Source organism: Petaurus breviceps, unplaced genomic scaffold (genome assembly GCF_028583685.1).
Source record: "Petaurus breviceps papuanus isolate PSGF00001 unplaced genomic scaffold, PetGlider_PUasm1.0 90994, whole genome shotgun sequence".
NCBI classification, from domain to species: domain Eukaryota; kingdom Metazoa; phylum Chordata; class Mammalia; order Diprotodontia; family Petauridae; genus Petaurus; species Petaurus breviceps.
In genome coordinates, this window is record NW_027187393.1 from 7,017,056 (window position 1) to 7,036,896 (window position 19,841).

Genomic DNA, 19,841 nt, shown 5'->3' on the forward strand with positions numbered 1-19,841 from the left:
CTATAAAAATGTGCATACCCTTTGACTAGCAGTACTGCTTCTAGGATTAGATCCCAAAGAGATCATAAAAATGGGAAAAGGACCCACATGTACAAAAATATTTCTAGCAGCTCTTTTTGTGGTGGCAAAGAACTGGAAATTGAGGGCATGCCCATCAATTGGGGAATGGCTAAACAACTGTGGTATATTAATGTAATGGAATACAACTGTATTATAAGAAATGATGAATAGGCAGACTTCAAAGAAACCTGGAAAGACTTATATGAATTGATGTTAGGTGAGGTTATAATTCTTCTATGCAACATGACTAACATGAAAATGTGTTTAAAAGAAATCTATGTGACGGCTAGGTGGCACAGTGAATAGAGCACTGGCCCTGAAGTCAAGAGACCTGAGTTCAAATCCAGCCTCAGACACTTAACACACTTACTAGCTGTGTGACTTTGGGCAAGTCACTTAATCCCAACTGTCCTCCAAAAAGCAAAAAAAAATCTATGTGTAGAGTCCATATTAGATTGTGAGCCATCTTGTGGAGGGATAGGAGAGAGAGGAGAAAATTTAGAACTTATGGAAGTAAATCCTGAAAACAAAAAATAAATAATTTAATAAATGTGGGGGGGGATTTATCAGAGAAGTATACAGTTATCCAGTAGAGATCAAGCACCACATCACAGCACCCAGGACAGGTATATTCTTACTGGAATAAGAGGATCTGAAGATACCTACAAGATGAGATACTATCTTGGGAAGTCTATAAAGCTGGAGGAACAGCTTAACAAGAACTCATATTTATACACCACTTTGGAAAGTACTTGGAGCTGAGAGCTGAAGGAAGACAAATTGGTCCTGACTCCAAATCCACTAGGTCATCCTACCTCTTCATGACAATATTCTTACACCCACTTTATAGGTGGGGAAAAACGTCCTTGAAGGAAAATCAAGAGACCTGGATTCTAGTTCTGACTCTGTCATTGACTATATGACCTGAGGTAAATTCCTTAACCTCTCTAGATCTCAGTATTTTTTTTCCTGTAAAATAGTGAGAGAACTCAATAATCTCTAAGGTTCCTGCCAGCGCTGACATTTCGTGATCTCATAAGAGCACTGGAGGATTTTGGGAGTAGGTAGCAAAGACAAATCTTATGCACCTCACAATTCTAACCAGGGCTGACCCTGATCATGACCTGATCAATGGTGAGACGTTCCTACAATTAATTACCAGAGACAGTAAGAATTATTCACATAATCTTCTATAGGTTGGCATTAAGTCAATAAACATTTATTAAGCACCTATTATGTGCCAACTAATATGCTAAGTGTTGCAATTTATAGTTGTCCTACAGACTCTTCTCTCCATCGGTCCAAAGCCCATCCTTGCCTCCCCTCCCCCCCCCCATCCCCACTTCCATTCCCAGAGGATGCTTCAGAGAAGGTCAAGCTAGAGTGGAATTGAGAACCTTTGTTCCCAAACCATTGTATTCTTAGGATTAGCCTTACTAGGCTATAAGGCAAGAAGAGTACAGGAGACAGGAAAGTAATAGGAACTCTTTTTTTACATAGCTTTTTACAGTTTACAAAGTTCTTCACATATATATCTTATCTGATCCTCACTATAGCCTTGTGAAATCAGTAACACATAGATTATGACCCCACTTTTACAGATTAGAAAACTGAGGCAAAGAGGTAAAATGACTTGGCAAGAATACATAGCTAATAAGTGATTGATGGAGGTCAAACCCAGGTTTTCTGAGTCTAATACTCCTCACTAGATTCCACTGTTGAGAGGACTTACATCTCTCATCCTCCACTGAAGGGTGTCACTATCTTCTCAAGGCTCTAGGATATCCCTCACTAAGCTGTTGTTGTTTTCCAGTCATGTCTGACTTTTCATGACCCCATTTGGGGTTTTCTTGGCAAAGATAATGGAGCAGTTTGCCATTTCCTTCTCCAGCTCATTTTACAGATGAGGAAACTGAGGTAAACAAGGTCAAGTGACTTGCCCAGGGTCATGCTAGTAAGTGTATGAAGGCCAGATTTGTTCTCATGAAGATGAATCTTCCTGACTCCAGGTCTGATGCTCTATCTACTGTGCCACCTAGCTGCCCCCTCATTCACCTAACACTGCCTAAAGCTGCAGAATGTGACAACTGTCTCTAAAGCAGGGAAGACAGAATCACAAACATCTACACATGGAGTCAGGAACCAAATCTAAGTAGGCACAGCTGGGCCTAGCCATATTCTGAAGTCCACGGACTTTGGGGGGAAAAAAAGGATCAAGAATACCTAAAGATCTCGGTAGGTACCATCTTCTGCTCTCCCCTTACATCTACACAACATAGTTATGTTGTCACCAAGCCTTTGCAGCTCCAGGACCTAGAACAAGAGGCCAGGGCTAGGGGAAGGAGCAATACACACAGTTTACACCTTTCATTATTACTTTTATGGAAATTTCCCTCTGGGGAGGAGGGGGCAAAAGTTCAAAAAGAAAAAAGAAAGTACATTTCCAAGTAACATGTTTGAAGAGGCAATGGAGTAGAGTTAGGATCTGAGAAGCATCTGGGCAAAGAGCTGGACCAGACAGTCTGTATTGGAAACTTCACTCCAAAGCATTTACTCCCAAGGGAGCTCCAAAGCCTTCACCAGGACCAATAGCTGCTCCTTTTATTTCCCTAGCTTTTATAGAAGATCCAACAATTCATATTGTCCTCACATCCTTCTAGGTAACAAGGGGATATCATTTTCTGAAATTTACAGATAGGGAAATGAAAGCACAGAGAGGTTGTAAAGGACTTGCTCAAAATGTGCCCAGTGCATTAAACAGGGGTGAAAAAAAGCACAAAACAGGAGAATCCTAGAATCCCCACACTGGAACAAACCTAGGAAGTCAACTAGTCAAATCCCCTACATAAAACAGCAGTTTTCCTCACAACATCCTTGATAAGTAGTGGTCTAACTTCTTCTAGAACACCTTCAGTGATGTGGAACTTATTACCTCACAAGGAAACCCATCCCAGTGTTGGACAGCTCTAATTATATAGGAAGTGCTTTCTTATATCTTAAATGCCATATTTGGTTGTTTTTTTTTTTAAGTTTAGTATAGTGTTTGGCACATAGCAGATGCTATCCAGATGCCTTCCCTTTACTTTATCATGAGCTAAAATTTGCCTCCAGTGATCTATACCATTTCTAGTACTGCCTTCTTAAAAATAAAGAAAAGTCAAGCAGAACAAATCTAATCCCTTTTTCCTATCATGAGACCCTCAGCCATTTGAAGATAGCAATAACATCCCCCCTTAAGTCTTCTTTATTCCTGGCTAAATATCACCAGTTCCTTCAAATGATCCTGACGGGACATGATCTTCAGTTTCCTCACCCTCCTAGCCACTCTTTTGGACTCATTCCAGCTTTTCAGTATCTCTCTCTCTCTCTCTTCCCTACGATTTGCCTAGAAACCTTGTTTTTTCTAATCTTGTTTCAATTTCTACTGGAATGCACAGCCTCCCTCTGTAACTTGTCTCAACTTTAAATGTCAGCTACTTAAAAAAACAGTACCCGTAGTGCACACGTACACAATGCACGCATATACCTGTTCCTACATAGATCTGTGTGTTCATACTCATGCACACACAAGCACACACAACAGAGGCACACTGAAGTTTATATCACTTTCTAACGAGAATAAGAAAAAACTGCTCTCTGGGGCCTGGCTGCCCCAGGGACATCGTAACTCTTGCTGCATGCAATGAAGTACTTCAACAGTTAAAGCATTCTCGTGCCAATATTTTAAGAGTGCAGAAGGTTCCAAATTACATGTAAAATAAACAACACCAGACTGTGAAAACTCTTGGCTGCAACGTTCTCTGATGTTAACAAGAGTTTCTTTATTACTGTAACCTTTCAGAAGTGAATAAAAATGATTTCTCTGCCCTGGTTTTGCCCTCCAGTAAAAGGGAAGAGAAAAGTGGCTATGGAAGAAAGCTGTACAATGACCCTTCCAGGAGGTTGGGGGCTGGGAAGGGGCAGCATAAAAAAAAAAAAAGCCAACAGCACAGAATGTGTGTGTGCGCGCGCGCATGTGTATGCGTGCACACATGTGAATTTGTATGTACCTATATGTGATTATGCATGCATACATATGTGAATGTGTGCGTGCATGCATGTATTTATATGTACATTTATGTGTGCGCACATATGTGTATGCTTGTATGCATGCATGCATGTATGTATAGATGTATTTCTCCCCCCCCCCCAGCAAAAGGTTTTATTGGCTGACTGTGTGTTGTGCTGTGCTGACCGTTTAGCGAATTTTTAAACCACCAATATTCCAAGTGATTAAAATACCCTAAAGGGATCAAGGAGACCAATCACAAGGGCTCAGACTGAGCTGGTACCAATGGGGAAAACCCTGTGTAACATAGTGAGCCCTTGACCTGAGAGTCAAGAGAACTGAATTCTAGTCTAGACTGGTTACTAACTAGCCATGAGATCCTGGTTAAGTCATTAGCCCATCCCGAGTCCTCCTCTGTATAATGGTGGCAATTTTTAGATAATGGAAGTACTTTATGCTATTATAATATTTATAATCATTTAACCACAGTCCCCTCATCTTCCTTCTCTTTAACCTCAAAGTATCAAGGTGAAGTGGTCTTAATAATAACTAATATTTACATATCACTTCAAGATTTACAAAGGGCTTGGGGCGGCTAGGTGGTGCAGTGAACAGAGTACTGGCCCTGGAGTCAGGAGGACCTGAGTTCAAATCCGACCTCAGACACTTAACACACAAAAAAACTAGCCATGTGACCTTTGGCAAGTCACTTAACCCCAACAGCCCTACCTTCCCCTCTCCAAACAGCAAAAACAAACAAACAAAATTTACAAAGTGCTTTATATACATTATCTCATTTGATCCTAACAATAACCCTGAGAGACACTATTTCATAGATAATGAGGCTCAACAAGTTAAATAGCTTACCTAAGGTCCTAAAGCTAGTATTGGTGGTAGGACAGGATCAGAACTCAGGGTTTCCAGCCTCTAAGTTCAGCACTTCAGGTCCCAATAAAGAGACCACATGACCATGATAAAACATGCAATTTTAGAGCTCTTAGATTAAATAATCATGTAAAAATGCAAGGTTCTCAGGATAGGGACATTTATTCAATGTATGTCATAACTGTCAAAGGAAAAGAAAAATAGAGAGAAAGGGGGAAAAAAAGTCATATCCACTTTTATGTGCAAGAGACATTTTAGTGACAGGAAACAGAAGAGAAGTTGGATTTTTAATAACCTACTGCTGTTTACCAAACAAATCAAAGACAAATTTCAATTTTCACTAACACTGAAATTTTACAGCCACTGGACAGCACTTGATTTCACAAAGTATCAGCAAGGGGTTGCAATTAACCAGCTCTGAAAAAGTCAGAATCACCACCAACACTGAACATTTATTTGAAGGGCACCTACCATATCTAGATACAGAGTCCTAACACATAGGGACACACAGTCCTTGCCCTCAAATGCCTAAAAAGATGAAAAGTAGCACAGGCTGAGTACTCAGCACAGTCATTCAATGTTATCAGAGTGGAACAGGGAGAGTGATAAAATGACACTTTGGGAAGAGGTAATTTAATTGAAATTCTCAACATTCATGCCACAATCATCTCCTAAACTTCAAACTCAATATGCTAGCAGCAGACATCTCTAAGCCCATGACGTTTATAACAAGAAGAACATTGGATTGAAATCAGGAGACCTGGGTTCTAGGTTTCTAGACTAACTAGATTTACTACCCTTAGAAACTAAGTGGTCTAACCTGCAGTATGATTCTCAATTTGTCATTCTCTTGTTTCATGATCTTCATCACTAAAGGGAGGGGGCTGTGGCCCCACCTACTCTAAAATTTTTCAGTTCTTAAAAAACAGTCAGTGGAGGGAGCTTCAAGGAATGAACACTGCCATACCATCTGAAATATCCTTACAACTAAGTTCTTTTCATGACTGGAAGAGCAGGGGGAGAGAAGGTTTCAAGGTACAAGGTAAAGACTAGTTTTGCTTTAACTTTTGAGTCGAAGCCTGAAGCTAGGAAGAGTTAAAAACCTCAAGCAATGTAAGGAACAGGAAGTGGCTGTCCCCTCACCAACAAGCTGGCCCCATTTTAATTTATCTTAATCCCACCTTTCTGCCTTTTCACCAGACCCCTCCCCCTCCCCCTTCTAGAAACACATCTAGGTGTCTCCTGAATTCATTTATTAGCTTTGCAGGTCATGGTACAATGCAGTCTTTGTTAGTCTCCCAGCCCAGCCCTGCTGGGCCCGGCATTCAGCCGCGGTGTTCCTCCACTCTTAAAAAAACATAACCCAATAGTGTGTAAAATAATTGTAAAGTCAATGGAGGCAAAATCAGACAATTTTGAAACGTTCAAGATGTGAGTATGCAAGAAATAAATCCAGAATGCTAATGTTCCCATTTCTGTATTTTTCTAAAAGCTGCATTAATCCTTTGTCTCCTGGAATTGGAAGTCATTAACTAACTGAGAGAGAAGTTCTGAATCAAAGGAAGGGAAGAAAGGGGTTTGTTTGGGACTTCTGTCTAAGGAAGGAAAATCCTGGCTTTGGACAATGCCATTCACTGGGGAAGTCCTGGGGAACAAAGCAAAAGGTTTGGGGAACATTCACCATGTGAGGGATTTTAGGAGGGTGCTGTACACTGAAGAAAGCAGTAGACTGGAAGTTGAGAAGACACTACTAACTAGCACTGTGACTTTAGATAAGTCCCTCCCCCTCTGTCACTCAGTTTTCACCAATGGACCAGATAGTGCCTAGGTAAGGGAAATCAATGCAGGTGTGGTGGGGAAGTCATGAAACTCTGGAGCAGTGTAAAGGGGGCGATGGGGAACGTGGTAGATAAGGATAATTGTGTCTAGCGGTGACCAATGGAGAAAGTTTATGGAAAAATTCCCTAATGGAAGGCAGATAGAGTAGAAGGGGTAAGTTTTTAGAAAGGAAGCTAAGATATCTCCTGAACAGACAGTCAGGAAAAGCATCGGTGACTCCTAAAAGATAAAAAAAAAAAAAACAACTCTTGAGGTGGCTAGGTGGCGCAATGAATAGAGCTCCAGCCCTGGAGTCAGGAGAACCTGAGTTCAAATTTGACCTCAGACACAACACAAAAAAACTACCAGCCATGTGACCCTGGGCAAGTCACTTAACCCCAATTGCCCTACCTTTCCCGCCTCCAAAAAGCAAAAAAAAAAAAAAAGTTTAAAAAACTCTTAAGAGTGAAAGATGCTGGATAAACCTGTGATGGTTACTGTCACTGCATAAAATGTTTCAGGTTTTGTTACCTCTAAGTGTCTGTCTCCAGTTCTCCACATCTAGTTTGGAGCCCTCATGAATTTCTGTGTACTTGACATCTCCATCTGAATGCCACACTCTCCCAGGGTCATCACATCTAAGTCAAACTCATCATCTCAGTCTCAAACCAACCCTTCTTAGTTTCTCTATTTCTAGCAGCACCATCATTTCCCAGTCACTCAGGCCCCAAGATCTCAAACTCTTTGCTTCTCCCTTTGTTCCCATGTTTCATATCTAACAAACCACCAAGTTCTGTCCATTATATTGCAGCAATATCTTTCACATCAGTCTCTTCCTTTCCATCCTTATGGCCACCACCATAACTGATAACTATTCTTACCTATTATGATATCCTCCTCAACAAAATATATCTTTTCCTTTTTCCAATTAAAAAAAAATGGGTACTTTACCAACACCAAATAAAATAAGCATTTCCATATGCAGAGTAGAAGAGAAAAGAGGGACTATATATGAAACTGAGAATCTCCTTTATGCACAAGTTGCTTTTCCTTTGAAGTATATAATAAATTCAGCATGTACCTATCAAAGCTGATCTGATTGTCTATGTTTCCTTCTGGTATGTTATCATATCTTCCTAATGAATTAAGTCCTCTTTGCTTCCAATACAAGTTGTACATGTTGCCGCTTCACTTTCAAAAATAACAGCTCTAATTATGTCACCCACATACTCAATGCATACCTACCACCTACAGAATGTAATTCCTACTCGTTTGTAGGGCATTCAAAGTTCACTCTACCTTTTGGGCCTTTTGGCTTAAGATTCTCCTATACATACTCCACATTACAGTCAAAATGGACTCCTCACTGGATCCAACATGCCTTTTATTTTCCAACCTTCCCAATTCTTCTGTTCATGCTGTTCCTTCCATGTGTTTGAAGGATGTTTCCACTCCCACCTCCCAAATACTACCTGTAAAAATCCTACAATTACTTCAAAGTGCTCATCACCAGGAAGTGGGCGACTAGATGATGAATAAATAAATGAAAAACCAATCCTTAGTCTTGTGGAAGGTCCTTTTTATTTTGAAGTAACAGGGAACATAATGGTAGAAAAGGGGGCAGGTGGTATAAAGAATCACAACATAGTTCTTGAATCATCCACTTTCAAGCTAAGCCCAAAAGTTTCACAGGGCCTTCCTGATTCCCCCCAAAAATGTTATTTTTCCTTTCTCCAGAGAACTTTATACCTCTCTTATGGAAATTACTGTAGTCTGTCTTATATTAGAGCTACAGTTGTCTAGCCTCTATCCTCATTACTAGACTACAAACTCCTCAAGAGCAGGGCTTTGTCTTATTCACTTTCCCTGCCTCCCCCCAACACTTTGAACAGTTCCAAATGGCCCTAGTCCAGGGTCAGGCAAACAGTAGTTGCTTGTTAAATATTCTGATCTGAATTGACTGCTGTAGGATAAAGTTGGTAACTCACAGGATTTATCACTGGGAAAAAGGGGTGGAAAAAGGACTGGGTTTGGAGTCAAATCTCCATTCTCCCATTTACTTCTTGTGAGACCTTGGACAAATCACTTTCTCTCTCTGTGCTCTCCTCTGTAAAATGAAGGAGGTTACATGGACTCTTATTTCCAGAGAATAGATAATGAAATACACTGATGTCTTCTTTGCAGAGAGGTAGAGGACCCTGGATACAGAATGCATCATATGCTGACAGATGAGGTTTACTGTGTCAAAAGATTTTTCTTGACTATTTTTCTTCAGTTTGAAGGGGATAGGGGTGAGGTACATTGAGAAATAATGGGTGGGTTTCATCACTTTGGGAAATTTCCAGGGTGGTATCTCCTTTCACCAAAAAAATAGATAAATTCTGGGGAATTGCTTAACACACATAGAGTTTAAGGGACTTTCATACATATGGTCACATAGTAAGTTTCTGAGGCAGAATTTGAACCCATGTCCTCTTCCAAGCCCAGTACTTCATCCACTAAACCATATTGGCCCTTAACAATAAAACAAGGCAAAAGTGAAAAAAAAAAAGGTCATATGAAATGATTGCTAAGGTGCTTTTAGTACTAAAATCTATAATTATTAAAGTATAATAATAATGAGGATGATCATAACTACTATTTATATAGCATTTTACAAAAATTCTCTCATTTTATTTTCACAACAACCCTATGAGTTAGGTGGTATTATTATCCTCATTGTATAGATGAAGAAATTGAGACAAAAAAAAGGTAAGTGACTTGCTCAGGGTCATAGGGCTAATGTTTGAGGCTATATATGAACTCAGATCTTCCTGACTCTAAGTCTCGAAATCTCTCCATTGCACCTCCTAGTTGCCTAAGTAGATACAAAAGGAACCTAGTGAATGATGAGGTAGGCTGGTAGGGTTTAAGGAGACAAAAACAGAAAGATGGCAGAGATAGAAAAGCATTAGGAACAAAATTCATTGAGGTATCTAGAGAGTCTTAAAAATATGTGCATATGAATTTTCTATCTTTTTATAGAATAAAAGGACCACTTAGACAGATGGGATGTGGGCTAAGGGATATAATTGGGAAAGTTTAAAAATCAAATAAAAGGAAATAAGTATTTAAGTGTAATGTTTATAGCTCCAATTGTCTCTAAGCTGAGCTAAGGAGCATGATTGAGAATTTTATGCCTCACCTAAAACCTGCAGTTCCCCTTTAACTGAATGCTCTACCCAGGGACTGTTGGTAAAAGGGTTGATTTTTTCACCATGACAGAAATGGTTTGCTGTTTACCCAAGCCTCTGAAAATCTGATTTTCCATGCCCAAATGATATAATAAGCACTTACTCTATGCTATATTTTCACTCTGCTGTACTGCCTTCCAAGGCAGCAACAAAACATGAATGGAGAAACAGGAGCTTTCTAGAAATGAAACTTTCCAAAGGACCAAGTCCCAGTGGTCCTGAGTCTATTGAGAAGGATTCCCCCAAAAAACAATCTTCAAAGAAAAGGAAAATGACAAATGCTGGAAGGTGGGAAAATAGGTACACTAATACACTGCTGATAGAGCTGTGAACTAGTCCAACCATAATGGAGAACAATTCACAACTATGCCCAAAAAGCTATTAAACTCTGCATAATAACCCTCTGACCTAGTAACACCATTATCACTTTATGTCCCAAAGAGATTAAAGGAAAAGGAAAACCTATGTATACAAAAATATTTACAGCAGTTCTTTCCATGGGACAAAGAAGTGGAAAATGAGGGGATGTCCATGAAATAGGGAATGGGTGAATAAGCTATTGTAGATGAACAGGATGGAATACTATTGAACTATATTAAAGGATGAAGGGGATGGTTTCAGAAAAACCGGGGAAGACTTATATGAACTGATGAAGAATGAAGTGAGTAGAGTCAGGGAAATAATTTACACAGTAATTACAACATTATAAAGATAAGCAACTGTGAAAGACTTAGTAACTCTGATCAGCAAAACAACCCACAATTCCAAAGGACTCATAGAGAACTGACAGACTCAGAATGTAGACTGAAGCTTACTTTTTTCAGTTGGCTTCTTTTTCTCACTTTTTTTTTCTCCCAAAACATGGTTAATGTGGAAATTTGTTTTGCATGACTTCATATTTGTAAAGGCTTTTGTATTTCTTGCCTTCTCAATAGGTGAGGGAGGGGTGGAGGGAAGAAAATTTGGAACTAAAAATAAAATAAAATTGAATTTTTAAATATGTGAATAAATAAGTAAGTCTTCTACCCCAGGGGATGAAGTTATATAAAGAATGCTTTTCTCTTAAATTATTATCATTAGGACAGCTAAGTGGTGCAGTGAATGGAGCACCAGCCCTGGAGTAGTCAGGAGGACCTGGGTTCAAATCCAGCCTCGACACTTAACACTTACTAGCCATGTGCTCTTGGGCAAGTCACTTAATCCTAATAGCCCTGCCTTCCCCCACTCCAAAAAGCCACAAAAAAAAAGATATTCTTATTTTTGGTTTGAAACATTCTCAACTCAGGACAACAGTACTTCCCAATAGCCTAATGTGACACATGTGATGGGGACACTTAACAGGGCTTCATCTTTAGAAACACCCCTTTAGCTATGGCAGTGTCGTTTATGGGAAAAGAAACAGAAAATTTCAAGATCTGCAGTCCTAGAAAATACAAAACTTGGGGCTGGAGGTGGAGGGAGTGGGGGTTGAAGAGTAGGGAAAAGAAGAAAACCCAGAATATAATACTTTTTAAAAGCATGCTTTATTAGTTTAGGACATAAAAATGTTATTCTAACTTAATTTTCTCATAAAATTATGAGAAATATGTATTTATGTATTTAAAGAAGTGAAGGGCTGGGAAAAACAAATATTTTTGGGGGGGTGAGAACAAAAGAGAATTTTGGAGGGGAGAATGAGATTTTCTCCTCAAAGTGTTCCAGTTGTCCTACCCAAGTTTTACTTCTGCCTGCTAAAAGACACTTAGTTCTTTACTAGGACTGCATTGAAAGGCAAATATGTCTTAAAGGCAGGCTCATTCTTATTCATGGGACTCTCCTAGAAATAAATACTTTGAAAGTTCTAGAAAGACCCCAGAGTTGCTCAAGACAACTGACAGAGAAGAAAATGGCTGCAATTTCTGTTAGTCCTAGATTCCCCTCTACATTTGGAAAGCTTAAAAATGCTCATTGTAAATTACAAGGTGGGGATGTCTGGCAAGACAGAGCTGAGCATAGGGGAAGTCATTTAGCTAGTCTAATATTACTATTAACACTTTGAGCCACTGCCCTGAGCTAATTTTTATGTTTGTTTTTCAAGTTAGGTTGAAATGTCACAAATGGAAAATTGGAGTAAAGAGTACCAGTTTACCACAAGACTGGACACACCTGGCCACAAGTACCCACCAAAAGAAACTGACTTCATTATTACAAGAGGCAGCAAGTGAAATGTACATCTGAAATCTGCCTGCACATGGAGAAAGTGCTGAGGCCAAAGGCGCTGTCTGTTTTTACAGCTGTGTCAAGTCTTTAGTTCTCAACTCTTACCAACACTCAGGAGTGGGGCAAAGAGCCCGAGGAAAAAGGTCTCCAACCTCTTCAGCTGCAATGTGGCTCACAAAGGATTTTAAGAACCAGTTAATGAAATAAAACAAGACCAGATGAGGTGATATGATGAACTTCATTTCTGCAGCTAATTTATATGTTTGAATCTCAAACGAGGTTTAAAAAAAACTCAGAACATTCCAGATAAAATGTCAAAGCTAATTCTGTCAGCCACAAGACAGCATTTGATTTCTGGCCCAGCTGCATGAGCATGCCTTACTTTACATGAAAGCTGGTATAGTATAAATTTTTGTAAACTGGAGAATATTTTCCCATTGGCTTATACTGTAATCCTGTTAAGTAGTTAGTGATTTCTAAACCAACACTTAAATGCATATGCTCTCTATTTAAAAGACTCCTTTGGCAATTCAATTCAACAAACATTTATAAGTGCAAAGATCTGTGAGAGGTGCTGAGGGATATAAGAATGGGAAACAAGAGACTTTATAATCTAGTGAAGGAAACAACATACACAAAGATAAAGCATAGTACAAAGTAGAAGGTGATGGGGAGGTAAAGAAGACGACCACAGAAAGTGATCAAAGATAATTTCAGGAAGGAAATGAACAAGATTTTCAGAAAGAGTAACAATTCAGACCCAACTGCTGAAATTTCTAAATTCCAATTTTCCTATATAATTGAAAAGCCCTCTTCTGAGAGTAGGGAGAACTGGGTTCAAGAGCTGACCCTGCCACTAACCACTCTGCCATCCTTAGCAAGTCTCTTCCCCTCTGAATCTCATATTCTATTTCTGTAAAATAAGGGATTTGGACTAGATCAGGGGTTCATAACTTGTGGTCTTCAGGGTCCAGGAAAGCAGTTGATGGCACAATGGATAGAAGTCTGGGCCTGGAGTCAGGAAGATCTGAGTTCAAATCCAGATTCATACATTTACTAGATGTGTAATCTTAGGCAAGTCACTTAACCTCTGTGTGCTTCAGTTTCCGCATCTGTAAAATGAGGATAATATTACCTACTTCCCAGGGCTGTTGTGAGGATAATATAATATTTATAAGGTGCTCTGTAAACCTTAAAGCACTATGCAAATACTAGTCACGTCATCAACATCATGAAATTAAGCATTTGCCTCAATTATTTTAAAACATTTGGAAATGCGGGGGGAGGACAGCTAGGTGGGGCAGTAGGAGGACCTGAGTTCAAATCCGACCTCAGATATTTGAGACTTGACACTTAACTAGCTGTGTGACCTTGGGCAAGTCACTTAACCCCAATTGCCTTGCCTTTCCCCCTCCAAAACCAAAAACAAACAAAATATTCTGGGAAGGCATATATAAGCTCATCAGAATACTATAATAATCCCTGACACAAAATAGATTAGCACCCCTGGACTCGATCTTTAAGTTCCCTTTCAGGCAACATGACATAATGGACAGAAGCAGCCTCTGAGTGAAGAAGACCTAGATACGAGGCCTACCTGGGGCAGGCAACAGCACATCCTGGCTATCCCAGGCAGAACGTGTTTCAGACTCTCATGGTTCTTTTAAGGTAACTGTTAAGTTCCACAGAGCGGAAACTGAAGAGTCCCAGATGTACCCACACATGCACCTGCCCATAACATCTTTCTCCTCTACATGTTTATCACATGGAGAAAGCAAGTAATTAACGATAAAAGCAAAAATGAGATTACTTCAAATCCATATGGCTTCTTCATTATTTTTCATAGGTATGGCAATGAAACCAGGCCTTACTAGTATTTCTGGACCATTGTGAGGTCATCTAATACACACCCCTACCTTCAGGAAGATGAGACCTTAATCAGTCTGACAGATGAACTAGGGCTAGGCTGTATATTTAGAGGAAAATGTAATTCTGAAGAAATTATACTAATATTACTATGGCCCAAAGTATACGAAGTCAATGATGAGCTAAAGATGACAGTGAGTTTGCCATCTCCATCCTCCACTGGTATGTGAAGTTTCTGCTCTGGGACAGGTATTAGCAACCTGGAACCTGTGAAGATTGTCTGGAGTGGTATGTTCCATGCATAAGCACTCTAGACACTGACCGCGAAGCACACCTCACTGTGAGTAACCTTACAGACAGCAGTTAGTAAATGTGCCTCAATCAATCAATAAACATTTGTTAAGTGCCTACTATTACCAGGCACTGTGCTAAGTGCTGGGGATAACCAGAGACAAAAGACAATTGCTGCCCTCAAGGCACTCACAATCTAATAGGGGAGACAACATACAAAAAAACTACTACAAAGTAAGGTAGATACAGGATGAACAGAAAATAATTGACAGAGGAAAGTCACTAGAATTAAGAGAGGCTGAGGAAGGCTTCCTGTAGAAGGTGGGATTTAGTTTGGACTTATATGAAGTCAGGGAGGTTAATAGAGAGGAGGAAGGAGCATGTTCCAAGCATGAGGAATAGTCAGAGAAAAATGGCGTGTTTTGTTCACGGAACAGTCAGAATTACAGGGTCACTGGATTGCAGAAAACTCATCAGGGAGCAAGATGCAAGAAGACTGGAAAGGTAGAAGGGGGTTAGATTATGAAGGGCTTTGAATGCCAAACAGAATATTTGTGTTTGATCATGGAGGCAACAGGAAGGGGGTGGGGGGGGCAGATAGGGAGTATGACATGATAAGACATGTACTTTAGGAAAATTGCTTTAGAGGTTAAATGGAGGATGGATTAGAGTGGGAAGAGACCAACAGAATATGGTAATAATCCAGCCAAGGTGATGAAAGGCTGCACTAGGGTGATGGCAGTGTCACAGGAGAGGAGGGGGCATATTGAGAGATGTTGTAAAGATTAAATCAACAGGCCTTGTCAATAGCTTGTATATTGCGGGGAAGGAGGGGATGGAGATAATGAGGAAACCAGGATGACTCCTAGGGTACAAGCCTGAGGGACTAGGAGGATGGTGTTACCCTTAACAGTAATATGGACGGTAGGAAGAGGGGAGACTTTTAAGGGTAAAGATGGGTTGTTTTAGACATGCTTAGCATAAGATGTCTGCTGGACATCCAGTTTGAGATGTCTGAAAGGGAGCTGAAGATGAAAGAATGGAGATCAGCAGAGACACTGGGGCAGGAAAGGTAGATTTGAGAATCATCAGCACAAAGATGGTAATTAAACTTATGTGAGCTGAAATCGCCAAGTGAAGAAATACAAAGGGAGAAGAGAAGAAGGACCAGGACAGAACCCTAATGGACATCTACATTTAGAGGGTATGATCTAGAGGAGGGTTCAACAAACCAGTCAGATAGATATGAGGAAAACCAGGAAGAGGGTGGTGTGCTGAAAACCTAGAGAGAAGAGAGTATCAAAGAGGACAGAGTGATCAACTGTGTCAAAGGCTGTAAGAGAGGTCAAGGAGAATGAGGACTGAGAAAAGGTCAATGGATCTGGCAACTAAGAGATCATTAATGAGTTTGGAGAGACCAATTTGGGTGGAATGATGAGGTCACAAGCTAGACTATAAGAGGTAAAGAAGAGAATAAGAGAAGAGAAAGTGAAGGCACCGAATGTATATAGGCTTTTTAAAGAATTTAGCTACAAAGGGTAGAGGAGATATGGGATGACAGTTAGCAAGGATGGAAGGATCAAGTAAGAGCTTTTTCAGGATGGGGAGATATGGACTTGCTTGCTGGCAGTAGGAAATGAGCCAGTAAAAGGGAGGAGACTGAAAATAAATGAAAGAGTGGGGATGACAGACAGAGGTTGGAAGAAAAGGGATAGTTGATTTTGGCAAGGAATAGTGCATTTTGTGAGACAGGGATGAAGGAGAAGAGTGGCAGAAGGCACCGAGATGAGGAAGAGAACAGGGTGCTCATAACAAATGGCATCAATTTTATTTGTAAAATATTAGACAATGTTCTCAGCTGAGAGAGTGGGGAAAGGGGGAACCATGGGAGGTCTGAAGAGGGATGAAAAGGTTTGGAAGAGCTGCTATGGAGAGTGGGACAGTGAAGTGATTAGGGAGGGATAGTAGGACTGCCCAGCAACAATAAGGACCTAGCTGAGGTCATATAATGTAAATTTATAGTGGACCAAGTCAGAACAGCTGTGTGACTTTTTCCCCCCACTTTCTTTCAGCAACACATGTGTAGGAGCAAGGATAGTGAATGGTGGGAGTGATCTAAGGCTGAGGCTTGGCAGGGAATAAATGACCTAGGAAAGACCTTAATTTAAAAAGGTCAAGGTCACTCAATGCATCCTGGGCCATCACCACTGCTACTGACCTTTGTTTTGCCACTGGACTCCGATGACTCTGGAAGAGAGAGAGAGGCTGATTTTGCCCAAGATTTTGCCAAGCTCTGCTTCACTCAATCCAACTCACATGCAAGTCAAGACATCGTGTCTGTGATGCCATTGGGCCTCTTCGAAAAAAGACGAACAACAAATGTGGAAATGACAAAGAGGGCTAGGGATTCAAGAAAGGATAGCATAGAGCTGAAATGTTTCACCAAGAGGTCAAGATGGGGAAAAGAGGAGAATGGCTAATGCTGGAAGATAGCCTAGGAGGAAACTGAGCAGTCAAGGGATTAGAAGTAATGATGTGGATGAAGAGTAGAGCTTACAAAAGGAAGACAGAGGAAAAGGTGAAAAGCCAATTACTGTCAGATAAGGGGCTTCAGAATTCTTGAACATAGAGGTGTTACATCTGTGGGTCAGGGCAAGATCAAGGGTATGACCATCTACATATGTGGCTGAGATGGGGTGGAGGAATAGGCCACAGTAAGTGAGTAGCCTGAAGAACTAAGTGTTTAGGGGTGCCTGAGGGAGAGTTAAAATGTATGTTAAAGTCTCCTAGTTTGAGGGCAGAAGTTGGGAGAGGAAAGAAAAATTGTGAGATACATAACAAATTCTTTGAGGAAGGAAGGGGAGTGACAACAGCTACAAGGATTTTGGTTGAGCAGTAGAGATGAAATGCATGAACCTCAAAGGAAGAGAGGTTACTGAGTGATGGAGGAACAGGGAGAATATGAGAGTGGCAATGGTGAGCAAGGAGTATTCCAACTCCCCTACCTCAAGCAACGAGTCAAGGACAATGAGTGAAGTTGTAGCCAATACTGGAAAGGGTTGCCAGGCAGGCCATGTCATCAAGGGAGCCAATAAGAGTTAACAGCTGGAAAGAATGGTAAAGGAAAAGATTTAGGATAAAGGGAAGTTTCTTGCCTATGCAATAGGCATTCCAGAGACGATGAGTAGAGTTAGGTTGAAACTTTGAGGTGAGTGGTTGAAGGAGATAGGAACAAGTGGGACTGGGGGGGAGGGGAGGGTGGTATATTGACTGGGATTTGGATGCTGACTTACAAGAGTTCATAAGCACTGGGAAGTGAAGGGTAGGAACCAAGTGTGAGAATGTGAGAAGGCACCACTCCACTACCTTCAAAGAACAGATACAGCAGGAGATGAGAAGCACAGGTATGCAATCAGAGATTGTCTGACTCTTCCTCTCATCTGAGGAGGCTAGCAATGAAGCAGCAACAGGAAATGGAAGGCTTTCTGTGCAAGGGAAGGTCCTTTGGGGCAGATGGAAGATGGTAGTGGAATGCTCTCCAATGACAGCTAGACTACTCACTTTGAGTGCTGCCCAATTCAACAGCTAAGGAAAAGGGTTGTCTAAGTTCAAGTTAAACTACATGAGTTTGCTGACAGCTTAACTGAGTGAATGTCATTTAAGTGAAAAAAGGGAAAAAAACTGCTGAACTTTGCTCTGGATTGCTGGGGCAGCTTAAGCAATCAGAATAGTAGTTCACATTTCTGTAATGGCATCCATTTTTATCTCCTCCATCCTTTTATCTCCAGCCAAGACAAGAAAGAAAGAGACAGAAGCAAGCAGTTCCAAAAAGTGAATCGGGTCTGTGCAGAAGATGTTGTGTTCTCCTTAGAAAGAACCTAAGCACCAAAGGTACACCAGGGCTGCAGGCCTAGGCAAGCACCTAGAACACAAGAAAGACTTCACTCAGAAGCATTTGGTATCAACAATCCCCCAACACAAGGAAGACTGAGCAGGCATCTTTGCCCACGGTCTGCCTCTACAGCACAGCACAAAGTGAGTCTCTCACAGCAGATCTCTGAAGTACATTAAGGCAGAGCAAGAATTATTGGCCTCACTTTGCTGTTGAGGAAACTGAGACCTACAGAGATAAGGTATTAATCACAGAGCTAGCAATGAACAGAACCTGGACTAGAACCAGCGAAGCCCAGAGATCTCTATACCACACTGCGGGGACTGTCAGATTAGTGGAGGCAGCTCAGGCTCATGATGTGTGCTGTACAACCACTCCTGTTGGATATATCAGGCTTCTGCCTGCATCAGCAAATCTGAACATCATTTCTATCATTAGCTGCACTGATCCCTGCTTCATGGCACCACCTCTTCTCAGGGAGAGCCTGGCTTCCAGCAGGGCTCTATCCTATGGCCCAAAGGCATTCCCCTAACCTCTTGTGATAAGACTAAGACTACAAATTCTTAGCTATCCCAGACATAATTTGCATATTAATCACCTCGGAGATAGTACCAGTCCCTGGTCAGAACTAACTAATTGCTGTCAGTCAGCAATTCAAAAACAGAAGGAAAAGAAATCTTTCCTAAGCAGCTGGTGCTTCTGACCTGAGAGAGAAACCATGAACTGGGAGGTTGAGGAAAAAATATCTGACTAGGCCCACTTACCCCCATGACTCTGCCACGCTGCTCAACGTCCTCCCACATAAAATGAACTATGATGCGACACATGTAGTTCCCTGAACGGCCTTCCTGCTTCATCCGGACAAGACACATCCTGGGAAAAAGGCAAACAGTCACAGGCTGCTTTCAGTCTCTTCTCCTTATGCTTCCCCACTAAAGCTACACAAGGCAGTCCATCCCCCATCTCCATGTCTTTGTACTCCATCCTCACCTGGTGATATCCGTGGCTTCCTTTAAGACTCAGCTCAGGTGCCATACTCATCACTGATTTTCTGGTCCTCCTAATAGGGGTGGGGAACCTTTGGCCTCAAGGTCACATGTGGCCTTGTAGGTCCTCAAGTGCAGTCCTTTGACTGAATCCAAACTCCATAGAAAAAAAATCCCAAAATGCCACAGATTCACCACCCCTGTCAGGTAGGAATCCCAGTCCCAAAAGGATGTGTTGATTCTTGATTAGTTTATCCATCCATCCATCCATCCATCCATCCATCCATCCATCCATCCATCCATCCATCCATCCAACAAGTATTCATTAAGCACCTACCTACTATATACAGAAAAACATGCTAAGTGCTGGGGAAAATATAAAATTCATGTATGACATGTCAAGGGAACTAATAAAAAAAAGCATAGAAATAATGAAAAAGTGTAGTAGGAGATAATACTTCCAGTCTTCAAATATATTAGAAAAAAGGAATCAACAATACCATTCAGGATTGGTTAAAAAGTGGGAAAGCAGATTAATGGAACAAGCTAGACAAGGGAGTAAT

At 40.9% G+C, this 19,841-nt stretch overlaps 1 protein-coding gene across 1 annotated transcript in view; it reads right to left on the bottom strand.

Annotated features, from left to right (window-relative positions):
- Positions 1-19,841, bottom strand: part of UQCC1 (ubiquinol-cytochrome c reductase complex assembly factor 1) — a 117,421-nt gene that overhangs the window by 40,806 nt on the left and 56,774 nt on the right. Inside the window, exon 7 of the mRNA XM_069077548.1 lies at positions 19,057-19,165. Coding sequence (XP_068933649.1) covers positions 19,057-19,165 — 109 coding nt within the window. The remainder of the gene's footprint in view (positions 1-19,056; positions 19,166-19,841) is intronic.